Source organism: Bufo bufo, chromosome 1 (assembly GCF_905171765.1).
Source record: "Bufo bufo chromosome 1, aBufBuf1.1, whole genome shotgun sequence".
NCBI classification, from domain to species: Eukaryota; Metazoa; Chordata; class Amphibia; order Anura; family Bufonidae; genus Bufo; species Bufo bufo.
Window position 1 is genome coordinate 109,697,771 of NC_053389.1, and position 17,664 is coordinate 109,715,434.

Sequence of the window (17,664 nt, forward strand, 5' to 3'; positions counted from 1 at the left end):
ACCTGACCCATTGGCCGCTATGTCGCTGTGCCTGCAGCTCAACTTTAATTCAAGCGTGTTGGAAACTACACAGTGGATGGAGCCTTCAGAAGATGCACACTTGCTTGGCTGTTCTCAGAACTCCATAGAAATAAATGGAGCATGCTGGGAGTCGTAGTTTCACCACAGCTGGTGTGCCAGAGGTTAGCCATTACTTTCCTAGCCTAACCCTTCAAGTATTCCCCTTCACTTTCGAATTTAAACAGTTTCTCCATCTAAATTTATCTTTAGAAAATTCTATGGCCTGAGACGACAGCAAACACTATGGGCACCAAATGATAATGACACTTCCTATGGAATCACGCCTTGATATTTTGTAAGAAAAACAAATGAAGATATCTGCCCTAACGTTTTAAACATGATCTGAAGCAGGTAAGCAAAAGCTATTTTTCTCCATGTGAAGGCCCCATGCACACAACGATACGTTTTGCGGTCCGCAAAACATGGATACCAGCTACAGTATGTGCATGCTGCCATTTTTCTTGTCCGCAAATCATTGTGTGCTGTCTGCATTTTTTCGCGGCCCCACTGAACAAAATTACAGTCGTGCACATGGAGCCTAAAGGAGTTATCTCTGGCCTTGGAGATGACAACACCTCTCGTCCGGAACTGTGCCCCTGGACATAAAAAAGCAGACTGACCTGACCAAGGCCACACCACTGCTCTGTTCCTGGCCACTTCCAGTCCTCACAGAAGCAGCAAAACAGCTTGGTCCTGTGACCACTGCAGCCAATCACAGGCCTCAATGGTCACATCAGTTTAAATGGTACCTCACAGATGTGATGGCTGAGGCTGGTGACTGGCCATAGCAGTCACAGGACCCAGCTGCTTCCAGGTCCTGTAGGGACTGGAAATATATAATATTGATGATTTGTCCTGAGGATGTCATCAATTTCATGAAGCTGGAATACCCCTGTAAGTCTAAGGCCTCTTGCACACGACCGTATGGCTTTTTCAGTATTTTGCGGTCAGCAAAAAATACGGATGACGTCCGTGTGCATTCCGTTTTTTGCGTAACGGAACAGCTGGCCCCTGATAGAACAGTACTATCCTTGTCCGTTATGCGGACAATAATAGGACATGTTCTATCGTTGAACGGAAGGCATACAGAGTTTTTTTTTGCGGATCTATTGAAATGAATGGTTTCATATACGGAACGCAAAAAATGGAACGTAAACGGTAAAAAAAAGTCTGTGTGCAAGAGGCCTAAGGGAGTGAAGAGTCTGGTATATTTGGAAGCGGGTCAATAAAAGGTCATCTGACAGTTACATCTCCAATGACTTTGTATTCCCCTGAAATCAATTGGTGTGTCTAATGCCATTGGACATGATGCTTATGGTGTTTTTTAGCCTCTATGTAGGGTAATATGCTTGGCTCATTTGCCAGTTATAATCTTCTGGTGAATGGACTGCAAAAAGAACTGCAAAAAATCTGTCTATTCTATCTATAGCCTGAGCTTGAGTTGTGGCTAGACCAGCAAGCCCTACTATCCATCAGAACTCAGGCTAATGGTTTCCAAGTGTTACTGTATATTAAACTGATCACAAACTGTAACCACTTAACTACTTCAAAGGTTTATAATTACATATAAAGTGGTTCCCTGGGTCTTAAATATTGATGACCTATCCCCAGGATAGGTCACCATTATCAGAATGTGGGGGTTTGACTCCTGACACCATGCAATTCATCTGTTTGATGGAGTTGCGGCGCTCAGACGAGTGCCATGTGATCTCTTCACTGTACACCAAGCATTGTATAGTGGCAGCGCCTGGTATTGTAGCTTCACTTGAATGGGACTGAGCTGCAGAAAGGCTATGATTAATGGACGTGGACAAGCCAAGGAAGAGGTCACAGCGCTTGCCCAATCACCACAACCCCATTCAACATGGGGGTACCAGGAGTCGGACTCCCACTGATCTGAAATTGATGACCTAGGGATAGGTCACCACTATTTAAGTCTCAGAAAACCCCTAAAGTCTACTTGATATGAGCTTTATTCTGTATGTTCCTTTCTTTTCATTTGAGCATTCAATGTACTTGATTCAAGAGTAGAAGAGAGGGCTCTGGAAACACTTTATGCTCGTGGTCCCACAGTGATGGAACATTTTTCCCCGTTACCGAGTCCATTATAATTTACTCATTTTTATAACATGGCTCCATGAACTTCAACTACAAATATTCCTACAAGTCAACTTCATCTCTTCTGGGTTCTTATTTGTAAAATAGAGAGAAGAGCGAATATAATATTATAAAATGGCAGTCATGATCCTTTGGAGAATCCCATACATTGTGAATGCAGCTCCTTAGAGGGGAGTTTTCAATAGACTCTACATTAAACCTATAGACAATACTGGCATACAGACTCCTTCACAATGCCACAAATGTTGGTTTCATGAAATCCCAATAGATCATTAGAAGGCGTTTCCTGCTTCTTATATAAGGCAGCTCTACAAGCTATTGCAGCAAGCCATTACTACATTATCTTTTAATATGCTACCTGTAAATGTAATCATTTGCTTGAAATCCGTCTCTTGGACGTTACCACAGATAGAAAAACGGGAGAAGACAATGTGTCCATTTCATCATAAACGTCAATGTCTTTGTGAAAATGGTGCCACCACTTGGAACAGTGATCTGAATATACAGTAGCGCACGGCGGAAACGCAGGCAAAAGTAACAGCTTGGATGAAGACACAAGAGGAAGTGTTAGGGGCCCTCTTCCCAAGAGAAGATGGAGCTTCTGGGCCAGCCAGTAGCACAAGGAATGTCCTATTTACAATATTCTTTGCGAAGTTCTGTTGAGAAAAGATAATCAAACTATTATTTTATGGTTCAATATCTTTTTATTGAGATATAAGATACGTGGTAGCATAAATCAAAGAATGCTTCATGAAAATGACAAGTATGAGGAGTAGATCCTCTAAGGCAAACAAATTACAAAGCATGTAACAATAATTAGACCAGTTTTCTGAAATCTACATAGGTGGTCTCAAGGCTGATATTATCACTATAGAGAACCTAAGAGACCATCAAACTATTATTTTAATGACTGTTCCTGAAAAATAAGCAGAACATTTCACTTATTAGCTTCAGCCGTGCGGCAATCATTTCCATTTCTCTTACTGCAGAGAATTCTTTCAAATGCTGTTACTGTAAAAACGCTTTCCAAAACTGTTAGGCCTCTTTCACACGGGCGTTGCGGGAAAAGGTGCGGGTGCGTTGCGGGAACATGCACGATTTTTCCGCGCAAATGCAAAACATTGTAATGCGTTTTGCACTCGCATGAGAAAAATCGTGCATGTTTGGTACCCAAACCCGAAGTTCGGGCTTGGGATCGGTGTTCTGTAGATTGTATTATTTTCCCTTATAACATGGTTATAAGAGAAAATAATAGCATTCTGAATACAGAATGCATAGTAAAAGGGCTGGAGGGGTTAAAAAAAAATATATATATTTAACTCACGTCAATCCACTTGCTCGCGCAGCTCGGCATCTCTTCTGTCTTCTTTTTTGCTGTGTGCAGGAAAAGGACCTGTGGTGACGTCACTCCAGTCATCACATGGTCCATCACATGATCCATCACCATGGTAAAAGATCATGTGACGGACCATGTGATGACCGGAGTGACGTCACCACAGGTCCTTTTCCTGCACACAGCAAAAAAGAAGACAGAAGAGATGCCGGGCTGCGCGATCAAGTGGATTAAGGTGATGTGAGACAGTGACAGGTCTCACTCAGGTTAGAGGCAAGGAAGGGGTGGATAGTGCGGTCCACACCCCTGTTCCACCACAGGTGAGAGAAGCAGGAGGTAATCAGCCTGGCATAAGGCACCTCCCAGGGTGTCAGAAGGGGGGAGTGTGTTACCTGTGGACAGAGGCCTGGAGGCTCTGTCTGTGTGGTCTCAGCTGGGCAAGGCTGAGGGACCACAAGGCTGGGAGACAGCCTGGAGTTGGGGGACGCAGCGACGCCTGGGAGGGTCGCAGGGCCATAGTCAGGCAGACTACTGAGCCCCAATCCCCCACAAGAAATACTGAACTGGAGGCAGTGGGCGTACTGTGCTCTGTACAGCCAGGAGGCTGTGGGACATTGGCTGATAAAGCCGCATGAGTTCACTGGGTGTGAACTGGGACCTAGGTGAGTCAGGAAACTTTATGTTTAGTTAGAGCCTGGACGGGCGAGTGTTTATTATTTTATGTGGATGTCACATGTGTTAGGTGAAGCTGCGACTTCATGATAACCTGTATTAGTTGGAGTGTGCACAATAAATGCACGGTTTGGACCTGAAACCTGGTGTCCTAAAGGTGTATCTGTGAGAATGACCCCCGGTGAAGAGCTAACCCCCCCACAATTGGTGTCGGATGCGGGCAGGTGTCCCTGCTGATAAGTAAAAGTGCTGGAAGCCTGCTAGTTTGCAGAGCAGAGACTGCTGGTATTAAACTGGATTTTTTTGTTTCTGTGGTGCAAACAGTGCAGGATTTAAAGGGCCAGAAGCCCAATACAAGAGACTGAGCAGTGGAAATGGCTGCAAAATGGTATAGCCCGTGGGAGAAATCCTGCGAGTTAGTGATCGGCGGAATCCCGCTGGGGGTCATTCTAGACTCCCGCCAGCAAGTGTCTCGGGTCCTGCCTGAAATTCTGGACTTTGTGACAAGGGGGCCAGAGACAAAAACTACGGTGTCACTGACCTTTGTGACTGACTATGGCTCTGTGCAATGGGAGCTGTTAAAATGTGAGACACTGGAAGTGGAATTTGTACTGGGCAAGGACTTTCCATTGTTTGGGCAGTTGTGGAGCGGAGTTCCTGATAAAAGGCAAAGATATGCCGTTGCCAAGGGCAACTGTCGGGAAGACAAAGAGGTGGAGAGTGATGCGGTTCTCAGGAGTGCATATCTTCCCTGCCACTGTGTCCGGAGTCCTGGAGAGGGACTGCGGAGGTGCAGTAAAGCTGTTGCTAGGAGCAACCAAAACCTTGATGAGTCTGCGGGAGAGAATGTCACTGCTTTACCAGAATGGTTGATTACAAAGGGTAAGACTGTTCCTGTTATTAACGATGTAGCAGAGCCAGTGACAGTGAGCCGGCGGCAGGGGATACCTGCTGGGCCGGTAGGTAATAAGTCTGTGTCTGGACAGGCGGATCAGCCTGCTGTGATTGCTCCCTCGCAGAAATCTACAGGGGAGAAGGTTTCTGTGTTACCTCAGTTGCCCATGACCAAAGCTAGTTTTGGGATGACAAGGATCCGGGATCCCATGCTAGCCCGGGTAAGAGATAGCACAATATTGAAACCTGAGACTGGTAAAATATTAAAGGTGCTGGACAGTCGTGCGGATAAGGACTATCCGCTGATTTTCACTGAGCGTGAGACTCCAATGAGAACAGAGACTGATGAATTTGATGTTACAGATACGCTCATGCATGAGGGAGTGTTGGGCCGTGATATCGGTTTGTTGCTGTGGGGTAAGGTAGACACTTCTGTGGTGACAGTGATATAACTTTTCCATTGCAAATATGTGGTGACAGTGATATAACTTTTCCATTGCAGGTTGTGGTCAGGGGAGAAGCGCCCCCTGGTGGTAAAAATGTGAATGATGATAAAACTTTATTTTCTGCATCTGCTATGTTTCATGAAGCGCGATATGACGTATGTGCTGTGACCGATAGCAACCCAGAGAGTGAAGCTACCATGTCAAGGTCCTGTGAAACAAAGGTGGTTACTAGTAGCGACCAGACAGCTATATCTGACAAGATGAGAATTAAGTCGGGTGACATCAGCCTAGGGTCTGAAGCCCATATCCAGACAGCTGTAGATGACCTGACACGACAGTACAGCTGCAAACAGGAGGATGATCTCTCTCTCTCCTCACGCTCCCTAGAAACGTTAGAGACGGGACTAGCTGTCTTCACAGAGCAACTGAAGAAGGCTTCAGAAAGGGCAAAGAAGGAGAGCCAGAAAGAGAATGGTGATACTCCTACATCTGCTGCAGCAGAGCCGAGCAAGGAGCAGCTGGAACCGGAGGCCCAAAGGCGGGGCACTTCCCACAAGCTTGTGCAAAAAGCTGAAAAGAAACTGCTGAAAAACATGTAGTTGGCGGTTCAGCCCCTGGAGAAACAGGGTGTGACATACAAAAAGGTGGAGAAAACCAAGAACAAACTTCAGCGAGGATTGGATGATCTGATGGTGGACCTGGACCACCAGAAGCAAGTTATGTCTAATCCAGCGAAGAAACAGGAGAAGTGTGACTGGCTCCTAGCTGAAGAGAAATACATCTCGGCTCGATATGGTGAAAAAAGTGACCAAACAGAGACTGATGCTTGGGAAAAGGAGACCAAGGCCCTCTCCTTGGCTAAAGCCCTGGAAGAAGTGCTTGAGGAGCATGCTGAATTGGAGAGGCTGAACAAGCAACTCAGAGCAGAGACTGAAAATCTCATGAGCTTAAAAGATGAGTTGGAGAAATCTAAGTGTGCTCTCGAGCAGCAGGTGGAAGGTGAGAAACCTGAAGAGGAGAGTTCTCTGGAAGACGTCAAGAAGCCAGAGCCTGTTAAAAATGGGACTGGAGAGGGTGGCACTGTGGTGCTGGCTGTGGCAGAGAAAATGGAAGATGCTTCTGCTAAACCAGATGATGGGGCTGATGTGGATGCCGAAGACCACAGACCCATGGTAGCGTGTAGTGCAGCGTACTCAAGTTGTGTTTAATAGTGTTTCTGGGTGTAGTAGTGCAATAGACACTAACCTGAGACGGCTGACTCTCTGCATAGGCAGGTGATGGTAGGAAAATGTTCGTGACGCCAGTGCCAATTAAACGGTGGCACGCCGTTTGCTGATAGCAGGAATAAATGAGGAACACCGTGATGTTAAAACAGAACTCCAACTTTAGTAGTTTTCATAGAGACATTAATGGAAGCACAGTTCCTTTGCATACAGTTGATTTTTCAATACGGTCGATGCAGGCAATACAGATTGAGCAAGGTGACTACAGAGTGTTAAACACACAGGACTTGCAGTACAGGAGCTTGCACTCTATCTCTGACTGATCCTGGAACATAGCAAATCTTCTCCAAGGCCCAATACCTTAACTCTGGCGTATATCCTTGGTTCTCTCTTTATAAAGTACCTCCTCTGTTATCTTGAGTACCTCTTGCTTTTCTGCGCTTTGCCTCTGTCTCCCTCTGCTTCCTCAGACTCTAGAAGCTTCTGAACAGTGGTCTTCCTGCTTCTGCATATATATATATTCAGGAGGGGAACCTTCTCCTTGGATTTGGAACCCGGTTACAGGGACTGCCATACCCTCTCCTGGTCCGCAGGCTTCAGGCCTGGACTTGTCTCTGACATAGTCTAAGCTCCAGCTTCAGACTACAGGCTGCAGCTTTAGACAGACACTTAGACTAGACTCTCTTAGACTGACCTTCCTTTCCCTGACTGGGCCTTATATAAACTAGGGCTCCCTAGCTCCCTCTAGTGACTAAGAGCTGGAATGACACCCCTAGCAGGCCTGTACATGCAAGTTTCACAGTAACAGGGAAATACATAGCATTACATTACATGACATTTTTTAAAACTGACATATACCAACTTCCCATAATTAAGGAGGGACGACAGCACTCCAAGTGACACTTTTGTAGTGACGGGTATTACAGTCCCCGTACACTACATACCCCACTGCTTTAAGCTGAGTACGACCTCGTACTCCATCAGGGCTCGCCCAACTGGAATCTACCTGAAACAGAAAAAAGAGACACGCAGGCATACATACATGTAATTCATCTGCATTTACATTCATATCAGGTCCAATTGGCAAAGGTGAAGTGTGGTGACAAGGGGCGTCGTTCTCTTCTCTCAGGATAGTGGATGGAACTGGGGCGCTGACCTGGCACAGCGTAACATTAGAACCAGGATAGTCCATGACAATGAATAAGTCCATAATAGAACAGCAAAATAGATAAAACAGTATAAAAGTTCTTGGAGGCTCAAAGAACAAACATGAGTCCGTACCCAGGTTACTTTCCTATAAATCACAGAGGTTCTCGTGCGGTGGAGTCCATCTCTGGGCACATTCCCTTTTAAAAGAGCAAAAAAAATCTCAGAGGCTCAGGTTCTTTTGAGTCTGTCTCCGCGCACGGTTCCTTAGTATGAAGTTGCACAATAAAAGGACAGCAAAGACAAGTGCTGTAATACCCCTGATCAACCTGAAAAGGGGGTGAAGGGTAAAAGGTGCAACTAAGGAACAGGCACAACTTGGCGTGGGGGTAGCAAAAGCAGGCAGGAGGTCCTGAAAACAAACTTGGCCTTGTTGACTTTGTGATTTCAGTGGTCAACACCTACCACTGAGCCGTGGATGAACTGGCAGCCGCAACAAAGGACCAGGAAACGTAGGACTCCTGTCCTGGAAGGGTTAACACCATATTTCTTCAGTGAAATAAATCAAAGGCCTAGCAGGCTGATTCACAGTGGCATATCATAACCACTTGGTTCCGCTGGCAAATACGGCCTGTAGTAGTCCTCTACAGGAGGATGGGCCCACATAACTGCATTATGGGGCAGCTGCAAGGTGAAGGGGCCCCTAATAGGTATTGGCCCCCTGGGCCCAGGGGTAAACCCTTGGGTGGACCGTACCGGTCCCGGCATGATAATGGTGGGATGGAATGGAGCGGTTACCGCCGCCTCAAGCGGTCCAGTGGGCTCTGCGCAGCTATTCACAGCAACAGGAGGCCTTCTTTGGGGCACTGACGGAGCGGTGGCAGCAGAAGGTGGTCTACGGGTGGTGACAGGCACCCTTACCTTGTCCTTCTTTGGCGACGTCTGGATCCTGGCGGTCGCGATCTTGCGCAGCTCCCGCAACTTCTCCTCCAGCCGGACAATCTGTTCACCGATGCTCCCTGTGTCAGAGTCGCTGTCATCTGCTGGCGCCGCCGGCGCAGGTACAGTCACCGATGGCGCGGACTCGGCCTCTGCAGGTTCTGGCGATGCATCGGGTCTCCGACCCCTCCGGATGTTCTCAAAGGTATTTCGAAGTCCTTTTAAATTTTCCATCTCTTGCATGGTCTTCTCCCGACGAGGCAGCTCGGGGGAAGGGTAAGGGCTCACCCATTTTTCCAACACGGTTGGCTGCCAGAAGACGTTAGGCCCAATGAAGGAGCTCCGCTCCTGGAAGGCGTGATGGGCCGGCTCTGGAGAGCGTTCAGGTTCCCGCTCGCAGCCAGAGTAGTCTTCTTCTTCTGCCTCCCAGTCCTCAGGTACTCGCTTGGGACGGGTCACGGCAGTGGCATAAGGGCCTCTCAGGCTCTCGGCAGGGGTGAACTCCACTTCCTCTCCCTCGCGGAGGCTGTGCTGATAGGAAGGGAGGTAGTCTCTCTTGACAGACCTTCTATTAACGTATAGGTCTCTGCCAGTCAGATAGTCTTGGATGAACCCATAGCCACGGGTTTTGTCAAAGGACACCACCACTCCCTTTCTCCTTTCCAGGCGGGGTTGGGTGTCGGTGTGTCTTTCATGGATAGTCTTAGTCAATTCTTCATAGTAGATCTTGGTCTTGGTATTCCGCTTTATAGCGGCCTCCCGGATCTCCGCCATTAGTGAGGACCATTTGAAAGAGGGCTGAAAGAAGTCTCTCCACGAGCCATAGCAGGGCTCTGGTTCTTTCTCCCTTGGGCGGCAGGCGGGTTTCTCCGGTCCCGGAGAGTAGGCCGGTGGAGCCTCCTCTGGCTCTACACCAATATCAGACATCTTTGTAATCTCAGGTGTGGACGTTGCAGCAACGCTCTGTTCACTTTCCAACATGCTCGATCCTTCTCTGGAGAGCGATAGGGTCGCGTCAATTAAAGCAGCCAGCTCCTCCCATTGCACTGGGAGGCCGCCCCCCAGGTATTCCAGTATATGGAAGGCGGTGTCCATGCTGGCAGACATGCAAATGTCCAGATAAGCAGTGGCGCCTGACCTTGAACTCCTTCCCGCTTTTTCCTCAGAAAGACGCCAATTTTTCCCGCCTTTTCGAGATGAAGATGACGCAGCAGCTATTTCAGCAGCCTCAGCGGCCATCTTTGGGTATAAACGCTGTCCATTCACTGACAGCAAGCAGGATTGTAAAAAGTCCACAAAACCACACTCCAATGTGGCGATTTTCTTCCTCTTGATAGCGCAACACTGCACAGCGCTTTTTAGAGGTTTTTGGTACACTTTTGGTATGATTTTCAGTTCACAAAGTCCACTTTAAATAAACAGGCAATTTGTCACTTTGGTCACAGGGCAACTGTATAAGGCACAAAGTTCACGCTTCTTGCACTAGAAAGCGTGCGTATCCTGTTCGTGACGCCAAAAGAGAGGTGCAGCGTACTCAAGTTGTGTTTAATAGTGTTTCTGGGTGTAGTAGTGCAATAGACACTAACCTGAGACGGCTGACTCTCTGCATAGGCAGGTGATGGTAGGAAAATGTTCGTGACGCCAGTGCCAATTAAACGGTGGCACGCCGTTTGCTGATAGCAGGAATAAATGAGGAACACCGTGATGTTAAAACAGAACTCCAACTTTAGTAGTTTTCATAGAGACATTAATGGAAGCACAGTTCCTTTGCATACAGTTGATTTTTCAATACGGTCGATGCAGGCAATACAGATTGAGCAAGGTGACTACAGAGTGTTAAACACACAGGACTTGCAGTACAGGAGCTTGCACTCTATCTCTGACTGATCCTGGAACATAGCAAATCTTCTCCAAGGCCCAATACCTTAACTCTGGCGTATATCCTTGGTTCTCTCTTTATAAAGTACCTCCTCTGTTATCTTGAGTACCTCTTGCTTTTCTGCGCTTTGCCTCTGTCTCCCTCTGCTTCCTCAGACTCTAGAAGCTTCTGAACAGTGGTCTTCCTGCTTCTGCATATATATATATATATTCAGGAGGGGAACCTTCTCCTTGGATTTGGAACCCGGTTACAGGGACTGCCATACCCTCTCCTGGTCCGCAGGCTTCAGGCCTGGACTTGTCTCTGACATAGTCTAAGCTCCAGCTTCAGACCACAGGCTGCAGCTTTAGACAGACACTTAGACTAGACTCTCTTAGACTGACCTTCCTTTCCCTGACTGGGCCTTATATAAACTAGGGCTCCCTCTAGTGACCAAGAGCTGGAATGACACCCCTAGCAGGCCTGTACATGCAAGTTTCACAGTAACAGGGAAATACATAGCATTACATTACATGACATTTTATAAAACTGACATATACCAACTTCCCATAATTAAGGAGGGACGACAGCACTCCAAGTGACACTTTTGTAGTGACGGGTATTACAGTCCCCGTACACTACAGTAGTCTATGCCTGGAAGACGTCCCCTCTGCATACAAGGCCTTCCAAATAGCCAGCAGCCTGCTGGGGAAGAAGTACGAGGAGGTGAACGATCAGTTTTCAGATCCGGGCTATTACAATGGGCTGTATCTCCTGACTCCTCCACAAAATGAGAACAGGGTCCTGGGTGAGCCTCTGGAGAAAATGACAGAAGACGAGGAGTCTGCTGAAGACCCTGGTGCCTCCTGCCTCGATGAGAAAGAGGGGGAGGGGTTAGCAGGGCAAGTTTATGGTGCCATGTCCGAGAAGGATGAGAAGGCGGTCAAAGAGACTGGAGACTTCAAGAAGACAAAGACTGAAAAAGTTAAGGCCGATATGTTAGTTGACATGAAGTCCCCAGGTTCTACAGAGACCAAAGTTAAGCCAAAGGGAGCCGCGGCCGAAGTGGAAAAAGCCGCTAAAGAAGCAGAGGTCTCTAAAACTGTCATAGTAGCTGGAGTAACTACTGTTGGAAAGAAAGAAGAAGTGACCCAGATGCACGTAAAAGAAGCGAGTAGGGGCAAGTAATGCTCTGCTGAAGGAGCCCTGCAAAGCAAAGGAGAAAGTGTCGGGATATGACCATGACTCGGAACAGTTCAGGCAAGAGCTGCAGCAGTCCAAGAAAGGACGTGAGGCGCATGTACAGGAGCCAGAGGATCTAAAAAGAGAGAGAGAGATCAAAATATACAACAGCGCATCATCATCACTTGGGAAAGAGTAGGAAAAGAATATCTGGCCATGAGATGGGCACATGAGGCATTTAGGCAGTTTCGGTTAGGCAAGATGTTGGTTTTGGTGATAAACCAAGCTCTGCTGGCGTGGGTCTGGCAGAACAAAGGGAAGGTACGTGTCACCGAGGTTCCTGGCCTCGGTGAAATAAGAACTGGTAATTTTATGTGTCAGCGGCAGCTAGTGCTCGCTGACACTGGGTTACTTAGTGTGGCTGTAAAGCCAATCTGGGCCGGTTCTTATTGGGAGCAGCCAAAGAGCAGGGTGGGTGGCTGTTCCCCACGTCCAGGCCAGGTCGATACCCTCTCACCAGCCTCCCGTGGTTATGCAGGTGTTCACCCTCACGGGCTTGAACAAAGGGGGGGGATATGTGAGACAGTGACAGGTCTCACTCAGGTTGGAGGCAAGGAAGGGGTGGATAGTGTGGTCCACACCCCTGTTTCACCACAGGTGAGAGAAGCTGGAGGTAATCAGCCTGGCATAAGGCACCTCCCAGGGTGTCAGAAGGGGGGAGTGTGTTACCTGTGGACAGAGGCCTGGAGGCTGTCTGTGTGGTCTCAGCTGGGCAAGGCTGAGGGACCACAAGGCTGGAAGATAGCCTAGAGTTGGGGGACGCAGCGACGCCTGGGAGGGTCGCAGGGCCATAGTCAGGCAGACTACTGAGCTCCAATCCCCCACAAGAAATACTGAACTGGAGGCAGTGGGCGTACTGTGCTCTGTACAGCCAGGAGGCTGTGGGACATTGGCTGATAAAGCCGCATGAGTTCACAGGGTGTGAACTGGGACCTAGATGAGTCAGGAAACTTTATGTTTAGTTAGAGCCTGGACGGGCGAGTGTTTATTATTTTATGTGGATGTCACATGTGTTGCGACTTCATGATAACCTGTATTGGTTGGAGTGTGCACAATAAATGCACTGTTTGGACCTGAAACCTGGTGTCCTAAAGGTGTATCTGTGAGAATGACCCCCAGTGAAGAGCTAACCCCCCACAGTGAGTTTAATTATTTTATTAATTTTTTTAACCCCTCCAGCGCTATTGTACTATGCATTCTGTATTCAGAATGCTATAATTTTCCCTTATAACCATGTTATAAGGGAAAATAATAAAGATCGGGTCCCCATCCCGATCGTCTCCTAGCAACCGTGCGTGAAAATCGCACCGCATCCGCACTTGCTTGCGGATGCTTGCGATTTTCACGCAGTCCCATTCACTTCTATGGGGCCTGCGTTGCGTTAAAAACGCACATAATAGAGCTTGCTGCGATAGCATTCAGTATTTTTGCAGACCCATAGACTTCAATGGGGCCATGTCCTGATTTTCACGGACAAGTATAGGACATGTTTCATTTGTTTTGTGGAACCATGGAATAGAAAAGGGCCCCATAGAAGTGAATGGTTCAGCATCTAATCCGCAAAAAAACGGATCCGCATTTTTGCGGATAGCATAAGGCCGTCTGAATGAGCCCTAAAGGGGTTATCTAGTTTAGACAGCCCATTTCCATATACTCTACTAGAGAATACTGATTTAATAGATGAGTCAGGAGTGTCACATGGGTTGGCCACGTCTAGAGGATTTAGACCTCATGCACACGACCGTATGTATTTTGCGGTCCGCAAAAAAATATGGATGACGTCCATGTGCGTTCCGTATTTTGTGGAATGGAACAGCTGGCCCCATATAGAACAGTACTATCCTTGTCCATACTGCGGACAATAATAGGACATGTTCTATCTCTTTGCGGAATGGAAATATGGACATACAGAAACGGAATGCACACAGAGTAACTTCCGTTTTTCAGGCAGACTGATTGAAATGAATGGTTCCTCATACAGTCCACAAAAAAAAACAGAACTGTCACAGAAAGAAAATACGTTCGTGTGCATGAGCCCTAAGGGAAAGATCTGCTTCTGTTCTGTGCTTAGAGCCTCACCTGGTTGTGGCTCAAAATCACTGATGGAAATCACTGACCGAGCACTGAGATGTAAATGACGCATTATGTTACACGTATGCCGTTCGCCATAATTTGCGGCTTACGCGGCCTAAATGCCTTGATAAATGCCACTCTTTGTGTTTTTCCAAATTCCCTTTTATGGGACTGTATGGGATTACAAACAAAAATGTTTGCTTTTCCCCCTTAAAAACAGCGCTGTAGTCCATGGGCTGTGTTTTGCATTACAGTTCAGTCCCATTTAAGTGGATGGAGCAGAAATGTCAAACCAGACACATCCCATGGCAATGTCTCATATTTTATGCAAATTATAGCCTTCATATGGCTCCCATAATAACAGAGTTAAATAGCAAATCAAAATCTCGTTTGCAACAGTTATGTAATACTAAACCCATTGGTGTTGCATTGTATTATCATTAACCAAGATCAGGCTTGCTTTGAAAAGACTGCAGATTTCTTCTTTCATCTTCGATCCGTGTTTTTGGAGCCCACGCTCTATAAAATTTTTATCTGATCCCTGGCCAGATTCCTCCTCGTTTGTCCAGTGTGTCCCTGGAGAATGAGGTTTGTACATGTCTCCTCTAACTGTGGATTCCATGTGCTGTGGACATGTATTTACTTATTTCTCAGGGGCTGCCTTGTTGATGTAGCGGCATGTACCCTGTCATAATATCCGAGCCGCCAATTAGTGGGATGAGAAAATGGCAGTGTGACCTCACTTACCAAGGTCTAAGTCAATGTTCTTTGGCGTGAAGGTTCTTTCCATGGAGGCACGTTCCTTCAGTATGTTATTTTTGTAATCTGCAAAGCAGAGCAAAAAAATATTTTCAAATGCTTTTTGACTCATATAGAATTCTTCAAACAAATTTAGAGCAAAAAAAATAAAAATATTTAAAAAAAACTTAGATTGTGAGCCCCATTGGGGGCTTGATGCTAATGTCTGTAAAGTGCTGCGGACTATAGTAGCGCTATATAAGTACGTAAAATAAATAAATATAAAATAACTGTTAGTTGATACATTTAGGGTCCATTCACACGTCCGTTGTTTCTTTCCTGATCTGTTCCGTTTTTTGCTGAACAGATCTGGACCCATTCATTTTCAATGGGTCCTGAAAAAAAATCAGATATTGAGCTGTCCGTTTTTTTTCAGGACCCATTGAAAATGAATGGGTCCAGATCTGGTCCAGATCTGTTCAGCAAAAAACGGAACAGATCAGGAAAGAAACAACGGACGTGTGAATAAGGCCTAACTCTGCTCCCACATCCTGTATACTAGCATCTTTGTGGCTATGCAGAGTATATGGCAGTGGCATTGAAAGCACCTGGCACAAAATTCAGAACATGAGCAGCACAGCAAAAAAATTGCGTCAGAAGCCTGGGCTCCAAAAAAACACGTCAATCCAATGTGTCCACATTAGGAAGCAGCACACCAAAAATCTTCTCAAAATCATTAATTTACCCAATGAACAGCAACATTTCAGTCCCTCCATGAAACCAACCTCTATGGAGTGCTTGACAGCAGAGATCACCACATTCAATTATGTCTTTGTCACACCCCTCTCCCAATGCCCCAGTAATCTTAACGCTACCTGAACACTTTACGGATTCCGCGCATTTCTCTGCTAGGATTCTTGTGCGGAAAAACTGAAGCAAAATGTGTAAGATTAGACAAATCTCAATGACACTTTGGGGCACATTTATTAGGACCGGCATTTTAGACGCTGGTCTTAATAAAGCCCTATAGCTGGCGGCGGATCCCCGGAGTTATGACGAGGCACTGGCCTCTTCATAACTTCGGCGGATCCTCCGCCAGTTCTAAATGTAAGAGAGCTTCCGAGCTGTTTTGAATTAAGACCCTTTTCTACTAAAACAGGCGTAGAAAATGGTAAATGCGGCGGGCCGGCCGGCCCGTCCCCTTCCCCGCCCATGCCACACCCACAATTTTAGACCTGGCGTGAGTGGGGAGAAGTCGCAGAGTGTGACGCAACTAACCATTGGGTCACAATCTGCGCCTGAAATACTCCAAATTTAGGCATATTTCAGATTAATAAATGACCCCCTTTGCTTTTTCGTTCCATCTGGAAATCGACCAGATGACTTTTCTTTGAGTGGAATTTACCCTTTTATGCAAGGATGAGATCTGTAGCAAAACCGCATCAAATCCGCAAGTAACATGTTTTTGGTGCAGAAATGCACGCACTGAGATCCACACAAAATTTCTGGGAAACAGCCAGTACCTGTGTGCAGGTAGCCTAAGGGCTCATGCACACAAAATTGTGCCGCCCGTGCCATGCATTGGGGACCCCAATCCATGGGCACCGTCCATGTGGCCTACGCTGACACATGCGGAGCCATTCAACTTGACATGAGAACTTGGTGTTTGCACTTCCATCTCCTTTTCATGATCCTAGCATTAATTCCTCAAAAACCTATTTGCTTATATTGTAGGGCCTACAGTTGGAGATCGCTGTGTAAGATGGTGAGGGGTCTGGCAGAGAACCGCCTGACAGAGGAATGGTGCAACAATCAATGGACCACAGGCACAATTCATCTTTACTCACAAGAGGCACTAATACATAATGATTTTAATCAGCTAACAGAGCTGTTCCATTGAAGTGAATGGGGTGGAGTAGTTGTAATTACACTGCCTGCCATTTCAATGTCAATGGCGAGCAGGTAAACGGTGAACAGATGGCAGCACTCGTACGAGCGCTGCGTTCTCTTCTTACGGCTGATTGTCGGGGGTGCCGAGTCGGACTCCTGACGATCTGATATTGATGACCTATCCCGAGGATAAGTCATCAACAGGGCTGTCTTTAACGCGGGGCAAAAGGAGCAGCTGCCCCGGGCCCAGTTGCTCCTGGGGGGCCCAAGGCAGTTGCCTCTTGAGCACCACGTGACCCGGTGGGGGGGTGGGCCCACAGCCCCGCAAGTGCTTTTTTTTAAAGCAGTGGCGGGCCCTCCCTATATGTTAAGTGCGGCTGCGCTGCGCTCAATGTCAGCAAACCTACTTAACTCTACCTCTAACTACTTCTTCCCCTCCGTACTTGCGGGCTGCCCAGGTGTGAGTTCATTGCGCAACCCCGCGAGAGCAGTGAACTCCCACGGCGGGTCTCGCGGGAGCACGTGCCGATGGGGTTGCGCAACGAACTCCCGGCTGGGCAGCCCGCAAGTACGGAGGGGAAGAAGTAGTTAGAGGTAGTTGAGTTGATTTTTTTTTTGGCAATGTATGCACACACCGGCTTCACCTCGAGGGGGAAGGGGGGGGGCGATGATTGGGGGATCTGTGGTGCGGCCGGCAGTAACTCTGAATTCAGAAAGAAAGAATGGATAATGCGCACACACCGGCTTCATACCTGGGTGGGGGGGGCGTTGGATGATCTGTATTGCAGCCCGAACTAATGTCTGAATTCAGAAAGTCAAATTTTCTAAAGAGCACAACTGGGTGGCACTGCCCAAAACTTCCTATGCCGGGTTTTTCTCACTACAAATGGTGCTCTGCCTCCAAATCACAACAACTTATGTCATGAAGGAGAAAACAAATGTGGGCGGCACTTGCCAAAAAAGTAGCTTCTTTATTCAGACATCATTATTGCAGACATCAAACATTATTGTTGCAGACATGGAGCGGACTTG

General features: G+C 47.2%; 1 protein-coding gene across 1 annotated transcript in view; it reads right to left on the reverse strand.

Moving 5' to 3' along the window:
- Positions 1-2,064: 2,064 nt before the first annotated feature.
- The window catches only part of MXRA8 (matrix remodeling associated 8), a 72,620-nt gene continuing 57,020 nt past the window's right edge, over positions 2,065-17,664 (reverse strand). Inside the window, exons 9-10 of the mRNA XM_040427915.1 lie at positions 14,752-14,829; positions 2,065-2,834 (exon numbers count right to left, since the gene is read on the reverse strand). Of these exons, the coding sequence (XP_040283849.1) occupies positions 2,809-2,834; positions 14,752-14,829 (104 nt within the window). The 3' untranslated portion in view covers positions 2,065-2,808. The remainder of the gene's footprint in view (positions 2,835-14,751; positions 14,830-17,664) is intronic.